A 20,882-nucleotide genomic window follows, 5' to 3' on the forward strand; every position below is an offset into this window, starting at 1 on the left:
CCTCGTCTCCTAGTCCCTCCTATCTTGCTTTCCTATTGGCCAACAGGGATTTATTCATTAACCAATAATAGAAACATATTTACAGAATGACATCTCCCATCATATACCCATCTACCTATCCATCCATCCATCAGTCCATCTGTCTCTCTGTCTACCCATAATCTACCCATCCATCTAGCCATTCATTCATTCATTCATTCATTCATTTATTCACCCATTTGTCCATGCATCTCTTCATCTCTTAACCTATCCATTTATGCATCCATGTTATTTGTTCATCCACCTGTACCTCGGCCTATTCATCTAGTTCTCTACCCATTCATTTATTCATCCATTTGTCCATCCTTCCAAAACAATACATGTGATATTGAAAATAACACTCTAGCTCCAATGGAATGGGATAGGTAAATTAGTACTATCTACTCAGGAAAGTTACATTTTATGCTATAAACAATTATATGATACAGGCACAGCACCCAACACTGGGCTGTCGATACAAGAGCTCAGCAAGTGATAACTTGTTCTCCTAGGATCTGACTGCCACACCCAAACGCCATAGCATGAACTCTTCCTTGGGCAGATGGTAAATATCCAACTCAATTTTATTATATAGGATTTTTAGGAAAGGTGAGGGAGTCTGGAAGAATAGACAGAGGCAGGGTTCAACAGTGAGCAGAGATGGAGAACTTGGTGGGGGAGGAGAGGGGAAGGCCACGCTGGACTCAGAGACACGGTGCTGGTTCTCCCCTTCTGCTGGGACCGGCCCCACTATGACAGGGCATGCCGGATGGGCATGTTGACCCTGCTCTGTAGCCAGTTGGTGTAATCCTCCTGCGGCATATGGATGATGTGTTCTCGCACGAACTGCAGGGGCAAACATAGTGTTACTCCGGGAGCCTGGCTTGAAAAGCTAAACTAGACTGCCTCTCTGCCAGCCTCTCTTTGACATTTCAGAAGACTTTGTGATTGAAATCCAGGATGCCCCCAATGATTTAGACATTTGTGTTTAGGTTGGTGCAGAAGTAATTGAGATTTTTGCATTATTAGAATCTATTGTTTGACATTGGAATGTGTTCTTAAATAGCACGGATATGCTGTATACCGTTTTTTATGTACATTTCTTGATTTGCATGCTTGATGACTTATCGCTTGGTGTTTATTTTATACTACAGAAATGATGTTAGTCACAAGACAAATGCGAGTTAATTTTGGAAAAACAGTATTATTTCATTTTATATGTAAGAGTCTGAAGAGGGCGTCAGGTTCCCTGGAACTGGAGTGACAGGTGGCCATGTAGGGGCTGGGAGCTGAATGCAGGCCTTTGGCAAGAGCAGCCGGTGATCTTAACCACTGATCCATTTCTCCAGCTGTTTGAGTGATGTTCTTATTTGAATTCGAAATAGGTCTTAAAGCAGCAGAGTCAGTCTGCGCATGTGGCGCAGAACCTTGTAATGAATGCCCAGTGCAGGAGTGGTTCAAGGGGACAAGGCAATGGCTAGTCGAGGGCAATCATTGATGCTGACCCTCTGCTAACAATCGGGGAAGTTCTTGTTTGAACTGTTAATTTCTCTCACTGTGCCCAGCAAAATAAATAAATAAAAATAAAATAAAGGATAGGATAGGATAGATAGGAGGACTGGTGGTGATTGCCTCAGTAGCTTGACTGGAAAGACAGTCTAAGGACTTCCCAAAGCCAAACTTGTGGCCCCTGTTTGCTGGGCTGCAGCTGGTCTGGTCCACAAAGGGCTTCTGAGTCCATTACACTTGAGAACATTCCAGGGGATCTGTTGCCTTCTTCTGACTCTGGCAGGCATCAAGCAGGCTTGTGGTGCTCATGCATACACATGGGCCAAACACACATACACACACACACACACACACACACACACACACACACACACACACATAAATCTCGAAAGAAGAAAACCACTCAAATTTTCTTGGTTGTCTACTTGACTATGCCTGGAATTGATTAAAAGCCGAGTGACTGGGTACACCTGTGAGGGATTTTTTTCTTAATTAAGACATTTGGAGTGAGAAGAGCTACTTTTGATCTCATCTTCTGAAGTGGGAAGATTTATCTTTAATCTGCTGGCCGCCTGTGTTAAGGACGTGGAGGAAGGAAGCTCTCAGCCCACCTGCTCTAGCTCTCGCTGACAAGTCCATTCCTTCACTGGCATTAACTAGAGCCCATGCCTTTGGGATTTGGGTGACACTGAAAACCAGCTTAGCTGAGACATCCAACCTCATAGAATGAGCAATGACTGAGTTCTTGTGCCTTCCGTTGGTAGTTAGCCATTGTTGGATTAGCTGGACCACAGCAGCGTGCATGTCATCTAATAAATCTCTCTTCCCCCCCTACACATACACACACACACACACACACATACACACACACACACTATATTCATTCTACAAGTTAAATTGTTCTAGAGAACCCTGCTTTTTGCCAATAGCTCAGTGCTTCAAAAGTTGAATGGATACGATTATGGAGTTTTGGGCTCTATGGTTTAGGACTGTGGAGTTTGGGTTATGAAGTTTGGGACTATGGAATGTTTGGCTATGGAGTTTGGACTATGGAGTGCTGGACTATGGAGTTTGGGGCTGTGGAGTTTGGGTTATGAAGTTTGGGACTATGGAATGTTTGGCTATGGAGTGCTGGACTATGGAGTTTGGGGCTATGGAGTTTGGACTATGGCACGCTGGGCTGTGGAGTTTTGAGCTATGGAGTTGGGGTTATGGCATTGGAGCATATTCATCCCTGACCTACTGCTTCTTCAGGTGTCCGGACAACTTCTTGCAGGGAGACCTTTCTGTAACCAGCTGCATCTAGATGAGACTTTCCAATCTGAAAGCATGGATTTTTACACCATGGGGAAGGAAAACAAACGTGTCTCATTGGCAAAGATGAGTTGATCGGAATGGCTCCTTTTCTGCCTCATAAGTGTGTGAGTGAGCCTTGTTAGAGGGATGCAAAACTTGCTGTCTAAAACCTCAGTTAGTCTGCACTAACTTGTCCTGTCAGGCCAGACTGGTTGTTTTGGGGGAAAGGGCCCCTCTCCCCATCTCCAGTTGCTGACTTCAATTTTAAGTTCATCTTGTTGCCAGTCTGCTAAGAAAGCTTGAAGAGAGGAAGAAAACCCAGCTGGATACATTTTTACCCTTGCTCTCTTTGCTTGTTAGTATCTTAACATTTTTATTAGTATTATTCATTATATTAAGTAATGAGTTCCTAACAGTTCAAGAAGATCAAGTTCATTGACAAGATCCATCCTCAAGTACCCTCTAGTGTCCACACTCACACTTAGGACCCTTAGATTTTCATACCATGTGCCTGTGTGCGTGCATGTGTTCGTGCACACGTGTGTGTGTGTGTGTGTGCGTGCATGTGAGTGCATGCGCTTGTGTGCACGTGTGCGCATGTGTGTATACATGCACATGTGTGTGTAAGAGAAAATCTGGTAGTCTGGCTTTTTAAGCTTAGCATAACTATGCTATGTCCACTTCCCTGTAAATGTCATGAATTGCTTTCACAATGCCATTTGTCTTTAAATTTTTTGTTTTGGATCAGGGCTTCCTTTGAGCGCTGCTGACTTCTGATTTTGGGTTTAAGACACACAGAGCCCAGTGTTTCATGTGGGCTCTTGCTGTTAGGTGATCTGTGATGGTCTCCTCGTCAGGGGCACGGTAAGTGTCTGTCCCCATAAGCACTCAGTGAGGGCCACACTGCTCACTGCTAGCCTGGGAACCAACCACAGATTCAGAAGCATACTTCTTAGACGATCATTTTGATGATCGGCACGTTTACATCCCGTCCAAGCCTCCTGATCTCCAGGGAGTACTGCTTACATAGACACCATTGACCCTCGGAGTTGAAGTTAAACAGCCAAGTGCACATGGCACTCTTTCTCCAATTAGAGTCAGAGTTTCCAGAAGGCAGGGCTTTTGGGTTTTGTGATAGTTGGTCCATTGCACTTAAGCAGTGTCTGGAAGCTGAAAGATGCTGAATGAGGGCTCCTGAGGGCATTGTGAGAGCATGGGGGGGTGATCATTACCTCAATGGCCACTGCAATGTCTGGGGAGCACAGCTCCCAGATTCGAAGGTCCTGGAGCACCTTCAGGAGGACATGTGGCCGGATCCTCAGGTCCAAGTTCTCTCCAAACTTCTGCAGTTTTGTCAGGATTTTTTTTGCAGGTCGGAAGCTCTTCAGATCCTCTGGGAGTTTGGACAACAGATCAAAGTACCTTCAAGTCCAAGAGGAGAGAGCCAGTGAGGGGGGTCCTTCCTGGGATGGGGATCTGGGTCCCATTTTCTTTCCTACTCTTTGGATGTCTCGAGAGCAGCATGAGGCTCTACGTGGGGGCCCTGTCCTCTATACCCAGTTTTTCTAGGGTCACCCATGAGTTAAATACTTATTTTGAAGTATAGCCAGTTTCTGTTTCACTGGCAGATAAACAAAGGGTATGTTTTAAGAGGCTGCATTCATAAAACAGCTTTCTATAAAGCAGATAGTGTGGGAATCCAGAAAACAAAGTGGGAACATTTGAAATTCTCTTGTGAGTGTTAATCATGCCAGGGTGGATGTGGATACATCTGTGGTGTTTTCTAGGTGACAATGGCTGGGGCAGTGATGGTGGTGATGGAGATGATGGTGGTGATGGAGATGATGGAAATGGAGATGATGGTGGTGATGGAGATGATGGAGGTGATGGAGATGATGGTGGTGATGGAGATGATGGAGGTGATGGAGGTGATGGTGGTGATGGAGGTGATGGAGATGATGGTGGTGATGGAGATGATGGTGGTGGTGATGATGGTGATGATGGAGATAATGGAAATGGAAATGATGGTGGTGATTGTGGTGGTGGAGATGATGGAAATGGAGATGATGGAGATGATGGAGATGATGGTGGTGATGGAGATGATTGTGGTGGTGGAGATGATGGAAATGGAGATGATGGCCTATGCATTTTTCACCTCCAGGATAATACGCTTAGCTGACAGGCTACCACTGGGACTGCATTGTTGAGGAGGTAGAGACAGGGGCTCTAACCAATCTCTGTCAGACCTAACCTACCTTGGTCTAAGAGCATGCTTTAAATGTGGGCAGGGCTTGCTTAAGACAAATGATGGCGTGCATTTAGCGTGTTCTTGGGTAAAGTGTTTGTCACACATGCCTGATAACCTGAGTTTGAGCCCCAGAGCCCACAAAGAGGTGGAAGGAGAGAACAGATTCCAGAAAGTTGTTCTCTTAACTCTTCACGTGCCCCTACCTTCCTCTTTCTCCCCGTCTCTCACATGCAACAATAATAAGAAAATAAAATCACATTATAGAATTATGACATTTATGACAGTTATTATAATGATGATGATGGAAAGTGCTCTCCTCCGTCACCATTGTAGAAGATTTCAGAGAATAGCTTCACCCACCAAACATTCTTGGCTGCTCATCTTTGTACATATGCTATGCATTCATGTATTTCTTCACGTGTCTTTGTATAGCATGCATCCCCATGAACACATCCACTTTTCCCGAGTTACTCAGCATGCGGTGCTGGACTGACTGTGCCTAACAGATAGTAGGTGTTCAGTAGTTATCATTGGGAAGAGCGGATGTGTACCTGGGCGAGTGAGGAGCCTTTGTTGGCAGGTCGTGCTTCATTTCCCTTGGTTTTAACGAAGCTATGGAGGGAGCTTTTTCCCCATGATACCAGATGCTCCATCCTTAGCGATGATGGCCGAGTCCACCCTGGGAAGCTCAGCACTGGCTTCCCACTCTGAGATGGTCATGCGAGTTAGTCTATTATCCTTCCACTCTTCTTCCCAGAGAGGGGGGTATAAAGTAACTCTCCCTTCCCCTTTACGTAGGGCGTCTTTGGGGGCCTGTGTACCTTCACGGGGCAGCAAAGACCTGGGAGTGTGTGGCATTGTGGGTGGCTTCCACATCTCTCTCACGGCTCAGGGTCACTCTGGCAAGTGCCTGTTCCACGTCAGGAATGATCTGGGAGGGAGTCTAGGTCCAGATCTCCATTTTTTTTCTCATCTTTTTCTCAGATCTTATTTTCCTCATCCTGGCAGAGTGGGGTTTACAGCACTCCGATTCCATATTACAAGTGAATGCACAGTTGGAGATCGGTCAGAGGCTCATGCCCTATGCTCAGTATTTACAAACTGTGTGGCCCTGGACAAGTGAACCCGCTGCTCTGAGACCCAGTTTGCTTGTGAAACAGGGGTTTCATATGTGTCCTCAAGGGTTTGGAGGGATAAAATATGAAACACTAAACTTTCTTAGGGTAGCCTCTGCCATCCATCAGTCATCTGATTCATAGTGATTTCTTACGGTTGGTTAGCATCTCCTTTAAATTTTTAAAAATCATGTTTTAATTGACATGGTCACTGAACCTATTTCTAGGGTGTTTGTGTCATGTGTCAGGACTTTTAAAATTTACTCTTTTGCCTGGGGCATATGGTGGACACCAGACTGGCCTTGAACTCACAGAGATCCACTTAGCCTCTGCCTTCTGAGTGTTGTAATTAAAGTGGTGTGGCACCACACTCAGCCAGTGTCAGAATTTGTGGACAGGGTATAGTGAATGTCCCAGCTGGATGCATTTGTATACAGTATGTAATGTCCCAATCTAGATGCTTAGTGCATCCACCAATCATTCATCACTTTGTCACACTGAGAGATTCGGTGCCCTCCCTTTCAGTTGTTTTGAAATACTCAGTGCCATCACCCTGCCATGGGCCGCCGTGCAGCAGAGCCCAGCCCCCACCATGTTGCTGCCTGACCTCTTCCACATGCCTGGGCACAGTGTTCCCAGGGGTGTGCAGTGATAACCTCAGAGAACTCAGACTCTGCAGACATTTGATTGACAGGGTTGGTATTACTCTTGGGTAGTTGTGTGTGTGCATGCTTGCCCATGGGTGGTGGCGGTGGCAAGGGAGCGCTCTTTATTTCCACATCTCGAACCAAAAACGTGGTATCTGTGAAGACCAGGACAGGTACGGGTTTCATGACCTATGGTCCTGAGGCTGACCGTTGTCCCTGATCTGGGGGACCCGATTGGTGACCGATGGTCTTCGGGAGGTGGTGCCTCTAGGCTGCTGAAGAACCCCCCGGAATTAACCAGCACATAACGCCAAGCTGAGGGACGGTCTTATCTGGTCCTCGGGGTCTTACCAGTGATCCGCAATCTCTTCCGCGTCCCCCTTCACTATCGAGACCTGGTGCCTCATCTTTGCCAAATCCTTTTGATAATTCGAGGCGAGGATAAAAGAGTGGAACTTCTGGAGTCCCCGTTCTTCTTGGCGCCTGTGAAGCGGTGTGAAGAAGAGGGAGAGAAACTAGAGACACAGAGCCCCGCCCTCCCCGCCCCCCAGCTACTGGCCAGCTCTTTCAATACCGCCCACCATTTAGTCTTTTGTGGGGCTCCTCTAAGACTGTCAATCATGCTCCGCCTCTTGGGCCTTAGCTCTCTCCGAGGTGCTGAAATGCCTCTGCCGCCTCCCTCTCAGAGACGAGGCACCCAGCAGGTGTTAACTCCTGTTGGATGTCCTCTCCCCCAGGCTCATCACTTTGCACGCATGCCTCCTCTCCACAGAGAATCCGTGCCATGGTTATGCCCGTGCCCAATGCCTCACACCTAGCGCGTGCACGATGCTTTGCATCTTGCTTAGAGTAAAGGACTTAGAGCAACCCATCCCTTAAGGTCCGGGGTTGTCCAGTTTCTGTACTTTACAAGTGCTTAGAACTGGATGCCTCTTCCTCTAGATGGGAGACTTCGGGACATAGTGTGCTCTCCACACTGGGAGGGGGTAGGCCAGGGAAGCCTTCGTGATCTGGACTCTGTCTAGCTCTCTGCAGCTTCGTCCCCCCTAGCAAGCATCACAAGAGCCAGCGCAGCTGGCACCGGGCAGTTCCCATTTCTGCCGTCTGGGACTTTGCCTTCTCTCGAAGTTCCTCCCCTCCTTAATTTCCTAGCCAGACTCTCTGGGCCCTCATTCCACCTTTACTGCTTTCACATACAGGGCCTTTGGCATGAGACTTCTCTGGGGGGGTGCTTGTGGCATCCTCAGGGGTCTACCTAAAGCCCCTCCTCGCCTGTGGGCTTGTTTGGAACCATAGATGGTGGGTACCTGCAAAGCTCTTAGCTCAGTGGCGGGCCACACACTGCCTAACGCAGCGCCTTGAGGATGGTGCTGCCATTCATCACCCTGGGATGTTCAGGTGGCTTTCCCGGGTCAGGAGGGACACCAGCGCTCTCTCTGTGTTCCCTTAGCCCTCTGCTCTTCCCCATCCTTGCTGGCCCTCGCCGCCCCCGGGTGGTAGATTCTCGTACTCGTCTGTCTCTCTGGATGGCGAGCTCGGAGCAGGGCAGGGAGTGTAAAGGGGTCACCTGGAAGCCCTGATGGAATGGGTGAGCTCCCTGGGACACATGCTCATCTTGGTTAGGGCATGGGCTGCAGTAGGGAGGAGGAGGGTCCTGGGGGCCTCCTGTTGTTGGGTTCCTTGTCCTGCCAGGTCCCAATGCCCTTTTTTCAGCTCCAAATAAGCACACGGACGCTAAATTAATTGTTAAACTGTTGGGCGATGGCTTCTTATTGGCCAGCTCCATCTTCATCATTAACCCATTTCTATAAATCTGTGTGTTTCTACGTGGCCTTATCTTACCGGAGAACGCCTGGCTCATCCTATCCTCCCGGTCCCTCCATGGCGTCTCTCTGGCGGGCTCTCCCTTCCTACCTTCCCCAGCATTCTCCTCGTCTCCTAGCCCTGCCTACCTTCCTGCCTCTATTGGCCAAACAGTGTTTTATGCATCAGCCAATAAGAGAAACGTTTGTGCAGAAGGCCGTCCCCATCACTCCACTGGCTCTGTGTGACGTGGGTGTCGCCACCTGGAGCATTTCTGTCCCTACTTTCCCCTCTTCTGGGTTTCTCTGCTTCCTTCATGGCCGCCCTAAAGCCACCTCCCCGACTCCCCAACCTGAATCGGGGTCCCTAGTCTGTGGCCTCCTCCCCGTTCGCTTTCCCCTCCTCTGCCTCTTCCTGCTCCTCACCTCCTACCTCACCCCTCCCATACAGTACCAGGTACATGCCCTTGCAGTGAGCTGGGCATGTGTGTGCCCTTACTTCATGAGGATCTCCATCTTGTCTTGCAGGCAGAAGCCGGCCTCCTGGGCTACGCTGTAAAACTTGGCCCGCATAGTGCTACACACCCCGCTCTTGGAGTGGATGATGTCACGGTTGGCACGCCTGCTGACAAGAGAAACCATTGGGGGACAGGGTCCAGCGGATGCTCCTGGGAGCCTCATGGGTCCCGCCTGAGTGCCAGGCGCCCTGAAGTGGGAACTTCTGGTGTCTAACTGGGCTCTGTTTTCAAGTGGAGCCTCCCCACCCCCCACCCCCGTGTCCCCTTTGGAGGCTGGGAGAAAGGGTGGTGGCTCAGGCCTGGCACGTGATCCCAGCAGATGTGGAAGGCAGGGAACCTCCACCTCCAGTGTCATCCCTTCTCGGCTGCGTGGCCTCGGTTGGGACATTGCATGTGCCCAACCCTCAGCCTGTCACTCTGCGAAATGAGATGATGCTCCTGCTCGGCAGGGTTGGACATGGGGGGTGAACAAGGCCATGAATGTAGGGCATAGCCCGGGGTGCTCCTTTTCCACAGGGCTGCCCAGGATCTGGCCTGTGAGACCCTTGTCTCTCTCTCCCATTTCCCGGGGAGACAAGGGATGCAGTTACCATGGTAAGGTCAGCCCCTTGCCCACGATGTCCACTTCCCCGCCTGGCTTACCCCTTTGACTTCTTCTGGCCCAACAGGGTGTGGCTCTCTCCACTCGTCGTGCTGGATCTCTCGCTGAAACACCAAGGGGCAATTTCTGGTTGTTTCTCACGCGAGGCCCCTCTGAGGCCCTCCTGGCGTGTCTAGTCTCCCAGAGTTCAGGGCCAGAGGAGACCTTCCCTGGGCACCGGGACTTAGTGCCCTTCTTCCCTGGGCACTGGGACTTAGCGCCCTTCTTCCCTGGGCACCGGGACTTAGCGCCCTTCTTCCCTGGGCACCGGGACTTAGTGCCCTTCTTCCCTGGGCACCGGGACTTAGCGCCCTTCTTCGTGGGCACCAGGACTTAGCGCCCTTCTTCGTGGGCACCGGGACTTAGCGCCCTTCTTCCCTGGGCACCGGGACTTAGCGCCCTTCTTCCCTGGGCACCGGGACTTAGCGCCCTTCTTCCCTGGGCACCAGGACTTAGCGCCCTTCGTGGGCACCGGGACTTAGCGCCCTTCTTCGTGGGCACCGGGACTTAGCGCCCTTCTTCGTGGGCACCGGGACTTAGCGCCCTTCTTCCCTGGGCACCGGGACTTAGCGCCCTTCTTCCCTGGGCACCGGGACTTAGCGCCCTTCTTCCCTGGGCACTGGAACTTAGCGCCCTTCTTCCCTGGGCACTGGGACTTAGCGCCCTTCTTCCCTGGGACAGGTGACCCTTTCATCCGCTGTGCCCCCGTGATGGCTAATCTCAGTTGCCAACTTGACGACACCTGGGGTGAGCTAAAACTCAAGCTTCAGGGAGTCTTCTTGGTTGTGTCATTAAAGATGGGAAGACCCACACTAAGCCTGGGCCACACCTTCTGGTGCCATCACACATGGAAGGAAATGGGAGGTGGAAGCTTGCTTTGCCTCACTTGCTGTCAGGTTCCCTACCCTGCTGCTGAGGCATTCTTTCACTGCTATTAGAACCCACTTCTTCCGGAAACCAACACATACTGAGACCAGCAGACATCCAGCCTCAGAGACTGAACAGGTCCTGGGTCTCGGCCTTTCCCTAGGGGGACGGCTATTGACGGACTAGCCAGGCCCACAGCCTTGAGCCCTTCTAATAAACGCCCCTGCTGTGTGTGTCCATTCTTTCTATCAGTTCTGTTCCTAGGGACCCTGACCAGTGTGCCCCTGAGCCCAAGACTCAGATGCCTCAGTTTTGGAGGCAGACGAGAGTCCAGGGTCCAGATTCGGAGTCCAGCCTGGTTGTCAATTGTCTCCTCTGGGATCACCCAACTTATCACATCCTTGGACTCTTTCTAGGTATGGAACAGTTAGATCCCTTGCATGGCTGTACCACGCTGTGCCTCCAGCTAGGCCGGCTGCCACAAGTAGATGATCACTCCAGACCAGATCTACCCCTGCATGCTGCCTTTCCGCCTTTCTCTCGGGACACTTGAATATTTATGTGTGTGTATGCACATGTGTGAGTGTGTGCATGTATTCGTGTGTGTGTGTGTGTGTGTGTGTGTGTGTGTGGGCGCGTGTGTTACAGATACATGCTGTCACAACACCCTGCTTTTAATGGGGGCCCTGGGGATTCAGACTCAGGCCGTCATGCTTTCCTGACAAGCACATTTTACCAACCGAGCCATGTCTCTATGCCCGAGCACTATCTTTTTCTTTTTCTTTTCTTTCTTTCTTTCTTTTTTTTTTTTTTTTTTTTTTTTTTTTGCTTTTGAGACAGGGTCTTACTATGTAGTCCAGGCTGGCCTTGAGCTCACAGATACCTGCCCGCCTCTGCCTCCTGAGTATGGATATCAAGGGCCTGTGCTAACCACACCTGGCACACTGAGTGACATTTTCATTAGTACTCATTTACATCCCTGTCTCCCCTTGTTTCTCCCAAATAAGCACATAGTGAGCTTGGCCACTTCCTCTGTGGGGTCTGGGACAAGGCTGTCATGCTCTCCTGCAGTGGTTGGCTTATATCCTTCCCACTTCACAGCTTTGGGGACTCTTGGGAGGTTGGCTTGGCCATCTCTCAGGCCCTGGCATTTGCTGCTTTTTCTAGAAGCTTCTGGGATTGGACCTGGAGGTGTTTGTAGGCCTTGTAGGTGATGGAAAAAGTGTTATCCCATCTGAGAGGCGGCAGGGCCCCAGTAATAATATTCAGATGGACAGGAGGCCTTGTTAGCAGATCCCAGCTGCCCTGACCCCTGCGGGTGAATCAGGAGGAGACCGTGTCCATCCAGCCTTTCTCCTGTAGACTGTTGTCAGAGAGGAGGTGGCAGGTGCTGGTCCCTCTGCTCCCTCATCTCCTCCCCTTGTAGAGAGGCTGGCTTGTCTCAGTTCTGCGTAAGTACTCAGCTTGGATACTCATCTCTGCCCACCATAGAGCCTTGGTGGCAAATGTGCTCTACTGTCTTCCAGAAGACTTTTCATAGCCACGATTGTATGGGGTCAATCAAGGAATGCTTACTTACTATTGATCAGTTCTCAAATGTGGGGAGAACCCAGGAGGCTCATGGATACGGGGGAGGGGGAATCTTGTCTCTACTTTAACTAGTCTTTAACTGAGATAGAAATGATGGGCATTTGGATAGCCATGACAATTGTGGGAGAGAGTCTCAGGAACCGTTTACACTTGACACTAATGCAAACTCACGGTGTTTGTCAGCCCCGTTGGACAGCCCTACTCTGCAATGCATCGTTAAGCTCCTGGAAGACTATGCTTCAAATTGGGAGGTAATCTAGCAACACGTATCACCTTCAGAACCCTCATCATGTAGCACGTGCATTTATGGCATCTTTCTGGAAGGCACCACCGGCTCCCTTGGACTATTTAAGGGCCCAAACTACGAGGGCGTCCCATTCAGATGTAGGGGTGCACCATGCATTTGTTTCATTTGCTTACTGAAGCTTCCGGACCTGGCACAGCTCCTGGCCCACAGAGGGGACCTCGGAAGAATCAGGGGACCGACTCCATGTCACGTGACAGACTACTCAAAGGGGAGGAGTGAAGTTAATTCAGAGTAAGGTCCTCCAGGCCGGTGCTTATGTGCCCCCACAGTATTATGCTACAGACCTTAAACAGCCAGACTGGGGTTGCATTTTAAAACAGGAGGGAAGGGGGCCCTGGGCCATGCTCTCCCAACAGCGTTTCTCCATGGTTGGAAGAGTTTAGTGAAAAGCATGGAATATAAACGTTGGGAAGTGTCTGGGTACTCGCTGCTGACCCAGCAGCAAAAGGAGCTAATGTTCAGCGAGGTCAAAAGAAGAGAGATCCAAAGCTAGGCAGAGAAACCCTGTCTCGGGAAAAACTAAGTAAATAAAACAAAAGGGAGAGATGCCCCTCCCAGCTCCCCCCCCCCGCCCCTGCCCCTGCCCCCACCCCATCTGTGTGGTAGCCCTGGACTAGGGCTGGCTGGGCTCCCTGCCTCTTCACCCTGCATCCCCCTGTGGCAGGCTTCAGGATTTCCTACCTCGACTTGTAGCCGGTCTGCCACTCTTTCCAGGCAGAATCACTCTTGATTTGCTTGACTATAGACACGATGCTGAAAAGCAGGAGGAGTCTTGTGACAGAGTGTCGGGTGCCAGGGGCCCCTGCAGCAGCGGGACCAGTTGTCTGCCCGAGGGTGAGTTACAGAGCCACAGTGGAGGGAACATCCAGGGAGTTCGCTTAGAATACAGGCTCTGGGACACATGTTCAGGGACTTGGCTGTGCCGGGCTAAGCTGTGCTCAGCAACTGCAGGCGGAAGCCCTCACTTCCCCAGAATCTCACACACAGACAAATGCTAGGATGGGCCACCTCCTCTGGAGAGCCACAGAACCCCAGAGTCGCACCTAACTCAGAAACAACCCAATCACACACATGCACACACATGCACCCACACACCACAATTCTATATACGTTTTTAGAATTACAAGCACACCGAGAAATTCACATACACGACAGTAATTACACACGCACACGGGGGATTTGGAAAGCACCCCTAGTACTCTACACTCACCTAGGGTCACATCCTTATCTAGAGTTCTTCTCTCACAGTGCCCACCTAGAGTTCCCACTCATCAGATTCCACCGAGAAACCCAGAACCACACACTGCATGGGCTTCTACACCTGTAGTGTTTCCCAGACTCCCACACGGTGCCCACTTAAATTATTTATTAGAAACCGGAGCTGCTCTGGAGGTCCTGCCTCGGTGGGGCTGAGATGAGCTGTAGGCACCACTGTCTTCATGAACACGCCTGTTCTGGTCCTCAGCATCATGTATGAAGCATTGCTGTAGTTTACAAAGAAGCCATCCCCCTGCAGCCTTGAGGCTGGGATTGGGTGTCAGAGGTCTCTGTCAACCTCTCAGCCTGTCGGCTGACCTCTGTGTGAGCTAGTTTGGTGTGTGTCCCTCCCTATTAGTCTCACGTAAGCTTCAGTATTTCTCCTAGGAAGAACTGATGGGGAAGGGACATTTCTATCATTTCTCTGTAACTATGGTTATTGTTGAACTGAACGCAGAGTTCACATGTGACAGGGTTCCCCAGAGCCATGGGCTTTATAAGCCATAGATGGAGGTAGACTGTGCTGGGTAGTTTTTCCTTTTGTCAGCCTGACAGAGCTTAGATCATCTGGGAAGAGTGAGCTTCGGTTGAGAAAACACCTTCATAGTATTGGTCTGCAGGCGCGTCGGAAGGGGATTTTACTGACGAGTGACTTACGTGGGTGTGTCCAGTCCATTGTGGGTGGCGCCATCCTCTAGGCAGACAGTCCTGGGTAATATAAGAAAGCAAAGCGAGCAAGCTGCGCATGGGAAGCAAGCTTGGCTCCTACTTCAGATTCTGCCTCCAGGTTCCTGCCCTGACTCCTCCCTGTGTTGGGCTGTGTGTGGCCTGGGGTTGTAAGCGGACATAGACCCCCTTCCTCCCCAAGTTGGCTTTACTGTTTCATCACAGCAATCGAAAGCCAACTGGTAACAACGGTGACATCTCATGCCCCTGTCTTGGCCAGGTTCACTAGTTTGTAAAGGTTTGTCTCCCGCATAAAGAATACAAGTCAGCGTTGCCCTACCAATGCAGCTACTGGTGCCAGGAGGAAGCTGCCCTGTAAGCGCATCATACCCATAGATGCTCTAAGGACTCGCTGAGAGAGACATAAGTTCTAGAAAATATTCCTAGGCCTTCACAAAGACACTATAACCATTTGGGGTGAGCTGCTAAGGTGATCCCTTTTGTGATATACCAACAAGACTCGGGTGAAACAGTGTGCCCGGTAGCACGTGGAGAGTGGATGATGGGATGGAGAGGCTGGTTCGCTAGGCTATTAGGTCCCAAAGCTGTGCCTTGGTGCTTCACAGTCTCACTTCTGCAGGAGCTCGGGGAGGACAGAGGCGTCGTCCTCGGCATCAGGCTTTGCATCTCTACCTACTTGAGTCAAGCTCCATCTATGAGCCTTTGTGTTTGTCACCTTTTGTCTGTCACCTAACGCTGACCAGGCCAGTACCTCAGAATGCCTCCCAAGTGCCACCTTAGGGGATGGGCTTGAGTTGAGGCCTCAGCAGACAGATTCATCATGAACAGGCAGACGTAGGGTGTGATGTATTCGAAAACATTGGGAGAAGGGTAATTACAGCACTAACAATAACCAATAAGTCATGGCTGGCTTCCCAGTAGGCCGAGGCTCATGATAAACCTTTTCTTGGGCTCCATTTATTTTCTGTAACTAATTTGCCTGCTCAGAGGGATTTATACTTGAGACGGGAACTCTGACTCTGCATTCTCTCTGGAGCGTTTATAGTGGCTACAAGTCCATGGGCGGGGTTTTTCACCGGAAGGCCCACACCTCAGATTTCAGCCCAGCACTACTCTCTAATGAACCAGTCATTCTATTTGCTGCTTGGGTCATCTAGAGATACCCAGGCTTTTAGGATAAGATTCCAGGTCCTCTAGGCGAGGACTTCCAGACCAAGCCCCTCACCAATGTACGCTTTTCCCTGATGGATGTCATTCTGCAAATATGTTTCTCTTATTAGTTAATGAATAAAGTCCCGTTGGCCAATAGGAAAGCAAGATAGGCGGGACTAGGAGACAAGGAGGATTCAGGGAGAGGTAAGGAGATTCAACATGTAGAGACTTGAGGGAGAACAACTCCGGACCCTCTCTCCGGTAAGGTAAGACCACGTGGAAATACTTAGATGAATAGAAATGGGTTAATATTTAGAGCTAGCCAATAAGAAACACTAGTAACAGACTAACAGCTTTATATATAATACAGCATCTCTGTGTGTTATTTGGGGCTGATGTGGCCGTGGAACCAGGCTGGTGGGAAAACCACTCGTAACAAAAAAATATTTTTCTGTCCCATTTTAGCTGTCCTATTCCCTGATGGTGATGTGGCCCCCTTCTGACTGTGACTGCACATGGTCGGCAGAGTGATGTTCTCCTCCACCCCCCCATGTGTCCATCATGTTATGGCTATTTGATTGACATCCTTCAATTGCCCAAGGAATTAAAGTAATGTACCTGGGAACTTTCTTGTACATCTCTAACATCATCATCGCTCTTCGGGCATCTTCTCGGACCAATTCCAGAAGCTTCTGGAGGTCTAATGAGAACAGGAGACAGGATGGTGCATGAACCTCATGCCTGGCCTCTGGGAGCAGGCGGGGGGGTCAGACTGGGATCCCACTGTGCCCCAGAAGGGGCAGCTCATAGGGTCTGCCAGGCTACACATCTGACCATGTCACTCCTTGACTTAAAACCATTTCCTGATTCTTTTCTTGGCAGCAGGGCCCCACCTGCCTGGAGAGAGGCCTTGAAGGGTCTTTTTAAAATTAATTTGTCTTCTGTACATGGTGTGTACCTGTTCTCTCTCTGTCTCTCTCTCTCTCTCTGTGTGTGTGTGCGTGCATGGGTGCGTGTGTGTGTGTATGTGTATGTGTGTGTGTGTGTGTACATTCTCCTGTGTGGACATGATGCATGAGGCCAGAGGTCAGTGTGGGGTGTCTTTGATCTCTACCCCATGTTTTTGAAGCAGGAGTCTGTTACTGAGCCTGGAGCTCACTGACTGTCTAGACTGCCTGGCCACCGAGGTCCTCCTGTCTCTTTCTGCTGGGCACTGAGATTGCGCCCAGGCTCCACCACACCTGGCTTTTTATGTGGGTGAGGGGACTAAACTGATGTAATCGTGTTTACATAGCCAGGAGTCTACTGACTGAGTCATCTTTACAGGCCCCTTAAGGATTCTAAACTCTGCTTCAACTAGAGAAAACTGTCCCAGATTCTGACAAGAAATAAGGTTTGGGAGACCCTGACTGATTACTTTCCAAACTGGTGACTTACAGCCTAATCCAGATCACAGTTGTATTTTGATTTGATATTCGTGCCAGCCTTTGAAAACTAAGTTTCTGCATCAACATTCAGATCCCTACTTCTTTTGGAAAGAATCTAGGACATGGCCACACTGTCCCCATTTCTGCCTCTCACTGACCAATTTTCCAGACAGGCTCATGATTTCCACCCCATTCAGCATGCCAGTTGACCCTTGTCATGATTTTGAAGTGCAACGTCCTCAGTGTGCTGAAGATTTGGTCCCTGGCTCATGGGGCTCTTGCAAATGATGGCATGAGTCAGGAGGGTGTAAACTTTGCAGGTGCGCTAATCCAGTGGTGAGTTCATTCTGAACGAGCTGCTAGGAGGCAGGGTGTAGTCGGAGGAAACAGGTTAGTGGGAGCGTATGTATTACCGGACCCAGCGTGGTCCAGCCCCATCTTTCCTGCCTCTGTGAGGTGTGATGCTCTGCCTCACCACGTTCTTGAGGCAATGATGTCATTGCCCAGGAAATGAAACCTTGCAGCACGACAGATCCTGCCTCTCTTCGAGAAGTTCCCCCTGGGTGTCTTAGTGATGGAAAGCGATGAAAGCAGCTTTTGTTTTTCTGCTGAATATGTTCTGTTCCATTTACTATTTGGATACGTCTCAAGGCCTGGACACCATGAGTTGACTCCTGTCTCTTAGTCTCCAAGTCTTCAGAATGTGATGTTGATTGGAAGCAGTTATGGTAACTGCGACGGGTAAAGATGAGGTTACCCTGTGGTGTAGTGTGGTGGGCTCTTAAATGACTGGTGTCCTTGTAATAGGAGAGGGTCACATCTGAGGAGGGCATGCCATGTGGTGACAGAGGCAGACGTGAGTGGTGTGTGTGTCAAGTCTTCTCAGCATGCACCATCTAGAAGGCTGGAAAAAGGAAGGTGTCACAAATCACTGACACCATGGTTTTGGAAGTCAGGTGCCCACTACATTGAGGCAAGATATTGTTGTGTAGCCCTAAGAAGCTAATATACCTAAAAGTTGGAGAATGAAACATAAGTGAGCTGTGTGTTTCACAAAAGACAAGGGCCCCGAGTTAGCCACAGTGTTTTGCAAGGACACACGGTTGCTTGTCCCCTCCTCCCCCTCTTCCCCACTGCGATCAGGGACCTGCTTGAGGGCAGAACCAGTGGGGAACACCTTCTCCAGGAGCCTGTAGCTGTCCAGGGTGCTTAGTAAGCCGGTAGCTGTCCAGGGTGCTTAGTAAGCCGGTAGCTGTCCAGGGTGCTTAGTCATCACATCACTGGGCGAGGTAGTCAGTTGCTTGGCAACTGTGATGGGCGTGATGGACGGACACTCTACCAACTTTATAAACTACATCTCTATCCTCTTTGCATTAGAGATGTAATCTAATACTTTCTATGTGGCTGGAAAATATCAGCGATGTGGAGCTGTCTCGGAACAGCCAGTGGGCCCGATGTCAATTTCATGTAGGTTTTAGGCTGGGAAACCAGTCAGCCTTTGTCACCGCTGTGACAAACGGGCGGAGGCAACGGTATTAATGAACGGAAAGAGTGGAGCAGCTGAAGAAGGGCTCTCCCCGCCAGAGACAGATCCCTGGTGGGAACATTTCTCAGCAGCCGCTGCACAGCTAGTGTACGCCAGGCTGAAGGTGTGAAGACCCCGCGGGGTCTGCGGGGATTGCGGGGTCTGCGGGGTTGCGGGGACTCTGATCTCCTTTCCCCTCCACTCTTTAGGCTTAGGGACTTCATTCGTTTTCCATCTGGAAGGGGAACATTTTCCAGATCATTTCCCCAGCATCCTTTACATGCAGTTGGGTGTAGCCCTGTGACTGAGTTCTAGACAATGAGGCTGTCTAGAATTCTCCTCCACCCTGCGTGGGGGTCAGAGGAAAATCTCGGGGAGTCGGCTGCTTATACACGCCGGGGTCTGGGCGCTTTTCTACCCTGTCTGCTTCACACTGGGTGAGGTGGCGAGAGCTCTACCAGCCAGTGATATTGACGCTGGCCAACTCAGAGGACAGGGTAAAGCAGATGTGTGACGACACTTTTGAAAGTCGTTCTACCCATCCTTGCTTGGTCTTCTCAATCTGTAGGGAAAGTCTACTGGTGAGGTCGACCTGCTAAAGACGTGAAGAAGCAATGCCAAGCCAGGGATAAGCATCCCGAGTAAGAGGATGTCTTAGAGGCCGTGGGCATCACGGGAAAGATGCTGAGCCGGTGGGGGCGGGGCCGCTGAACCCAGTATTTCACTTAGAATGGTTTCTCGGTCCATCTCCTCAGGTCTCAGCTCAATGTCAGAGGTGAGCAGGGCCTCCGTGGACCATCCCGGCTGAGCCATCACCACCGCTTCCTCCTTTACCACCTTCCTTGTTTTCCTTCCTAAATGCACGATCACAACGTTCCTTCCACATACTAGGCCCTCAACACACAGACGTTGAAGAAGGAGGTTCTAGCGATCCAGAGAAATCACTCTCTGACTTCCTCTTGCTCCAGAGAGCGGCAGCGAGAGCTCCGAGTCCTCCGTGGGCCCTTGTTCACACACAGGTCCTGGCTCCTCCCTGCATCTCTGGAGTGTTGCACATTTTTGGCTCTGATAAGCCAGGCACTATCCGGACCTTAGATCCACTCCGACCCCCTTGAAACTAAACAGAACCCCGTCTTTGCCAAGTCTTCCCAGGCCAGCCCTGGCTCAGATGTCCGACTTCACCTTCCACATGTTTAGACAGGATCTCCTTTTCCTACTGTGTCTATGAGGCTAGGTGACCCATCAGCTCCCAGGGACTCTTGCCTAGGCCTCCTGTCTCTCTGTGGGGGATGCTGGGATGACAGACACTAGGGAGCTATGCATTTGACTTTTGTGTGGTTCTGGGGATTTGAACCTTGGTCATTGTGTTTGCAAGGATGGTCCTTCTACCCACTGAGGCCCTACTACACATCTGATTTTTAATATAGTTGCTCAAGGCAGGTTTGCGGGACCCAGCAGCCAGTTTCTCTTCCTGAGGTTGGAGGTCTCCCCACCCTAGGATGGCATTCATGGTTTTGGATTTCTTTCTTAGAAGAAGACCCATGGCTTTTCAGTGGACTCGCAAGGAGACTACATTGCATTGTGAATTACTGAAGGTGACAGAGAAAACGCACACTTCTGTGTAGGAAAGATTCATGTCCCCCACCCCCCACCCCCCGGGTTCAGACTGGGAAGGGGCGGGGACAATGGGTGGATGTGTCTTCTGGTGAGTTGATGGGAGCATTGTGACAGTGTGCCAGATGCACAGGTATGTGCTCTGTCAACCTCATAAAAGTGTTGGTCGTACATTTTACAACGCGTGGTTAAAATGCGTGATGCCTTCAGCTGAGTGTGGTTGCACACAAACACCTTCAATCCAGCATTCAGGCAAGGGGCGGGAGGGTTGTGAGCCACAGCCATCCTGGGCTATATGAGTGGCTGTTTCTTCTCTCTCACACAAAGTAGCCCAAACCAGGCAAAAGTCTGGGTACCGAATTTGAAGAACGTGGGAAAACAAGGCAGAAATGTCTTGAGCGTAATTTCTACATTCATGAAATGTGGAAAGGATGAAATTCTATAGAAAAATGAGACAGAGGAAAATATATTTTAAAATGTTATGAAGGCGAATGGTGATCGTGGCTGTGACCTGTGCGGGTGGTGGTGGTGGTGGCTCAGAGTGACACAACTTAGAGGGGATATTTTCAGCCTTTTGGGGGAAGGGCTGTCGAGGAAAGGACCCAAAGACATTGAACAAAACAGGTGACCTTTGACCTCTTTGTCTCTGCTGGGAGGGACTGG

General features: G+C 50.2%; 1 protein-coding gene across 1 annotated transcript in view; it reads right to left on the bottom strand.

Annotated features, from left to right (window-relative positions):
• Positions 1-768: 768 nt before the first annotated feature.
• Ccdc60 (coiled-coil domain containing 60) overlaps positions 769-20,882 on the bottom strand; it is a 123,739-nt gene continuing 103,625 nt past the window's right edge. The window contains exons 9-15 of the mRNA XM_051176369.1: positions 16,272-16,353; positions 13,239-13,310; positions 9,796-9,858; positions 9,135-9,257; positions 7,185-7,316; positions 4,056-4,245; positions 769-864 (exon numbers count right to left, since the gene is read on the bottom strand). Coding sequence (XP_051032326.1) covers positions 769-864; positions 4,056-4,245; positions 7,185-7,316; positions 9,135-9,257; positions 9,796-9,858; positions 13,239-13,310; positions 16,272-16,353 — 758 coding nt within the window. The remainder of the gene's footprint in view (positions 865-4,055; positions 4,246-7,184; positions 7,317-9,134; positions 9,258-9,795; positions 9,859-13,238; positions 13,311-16,271; positions 16,354-20,882) is intronic.

The sequence above is a fragment of the Phodopus roborovskii genome, unplaced genomic scaffold, assembly GCF_943737965.1.
Source record: "Phodopus roborovskii unplaced genomic scaffold, PHOROB, whole genome shotgun sequence".
Taxonomy (NCBI): domain Eukaryota; kingdom Metazoa; phylum Chordata; class Mammalia; order Rodentia; family Cricetidae; genus Phodopus; species Phodopus roborovskii.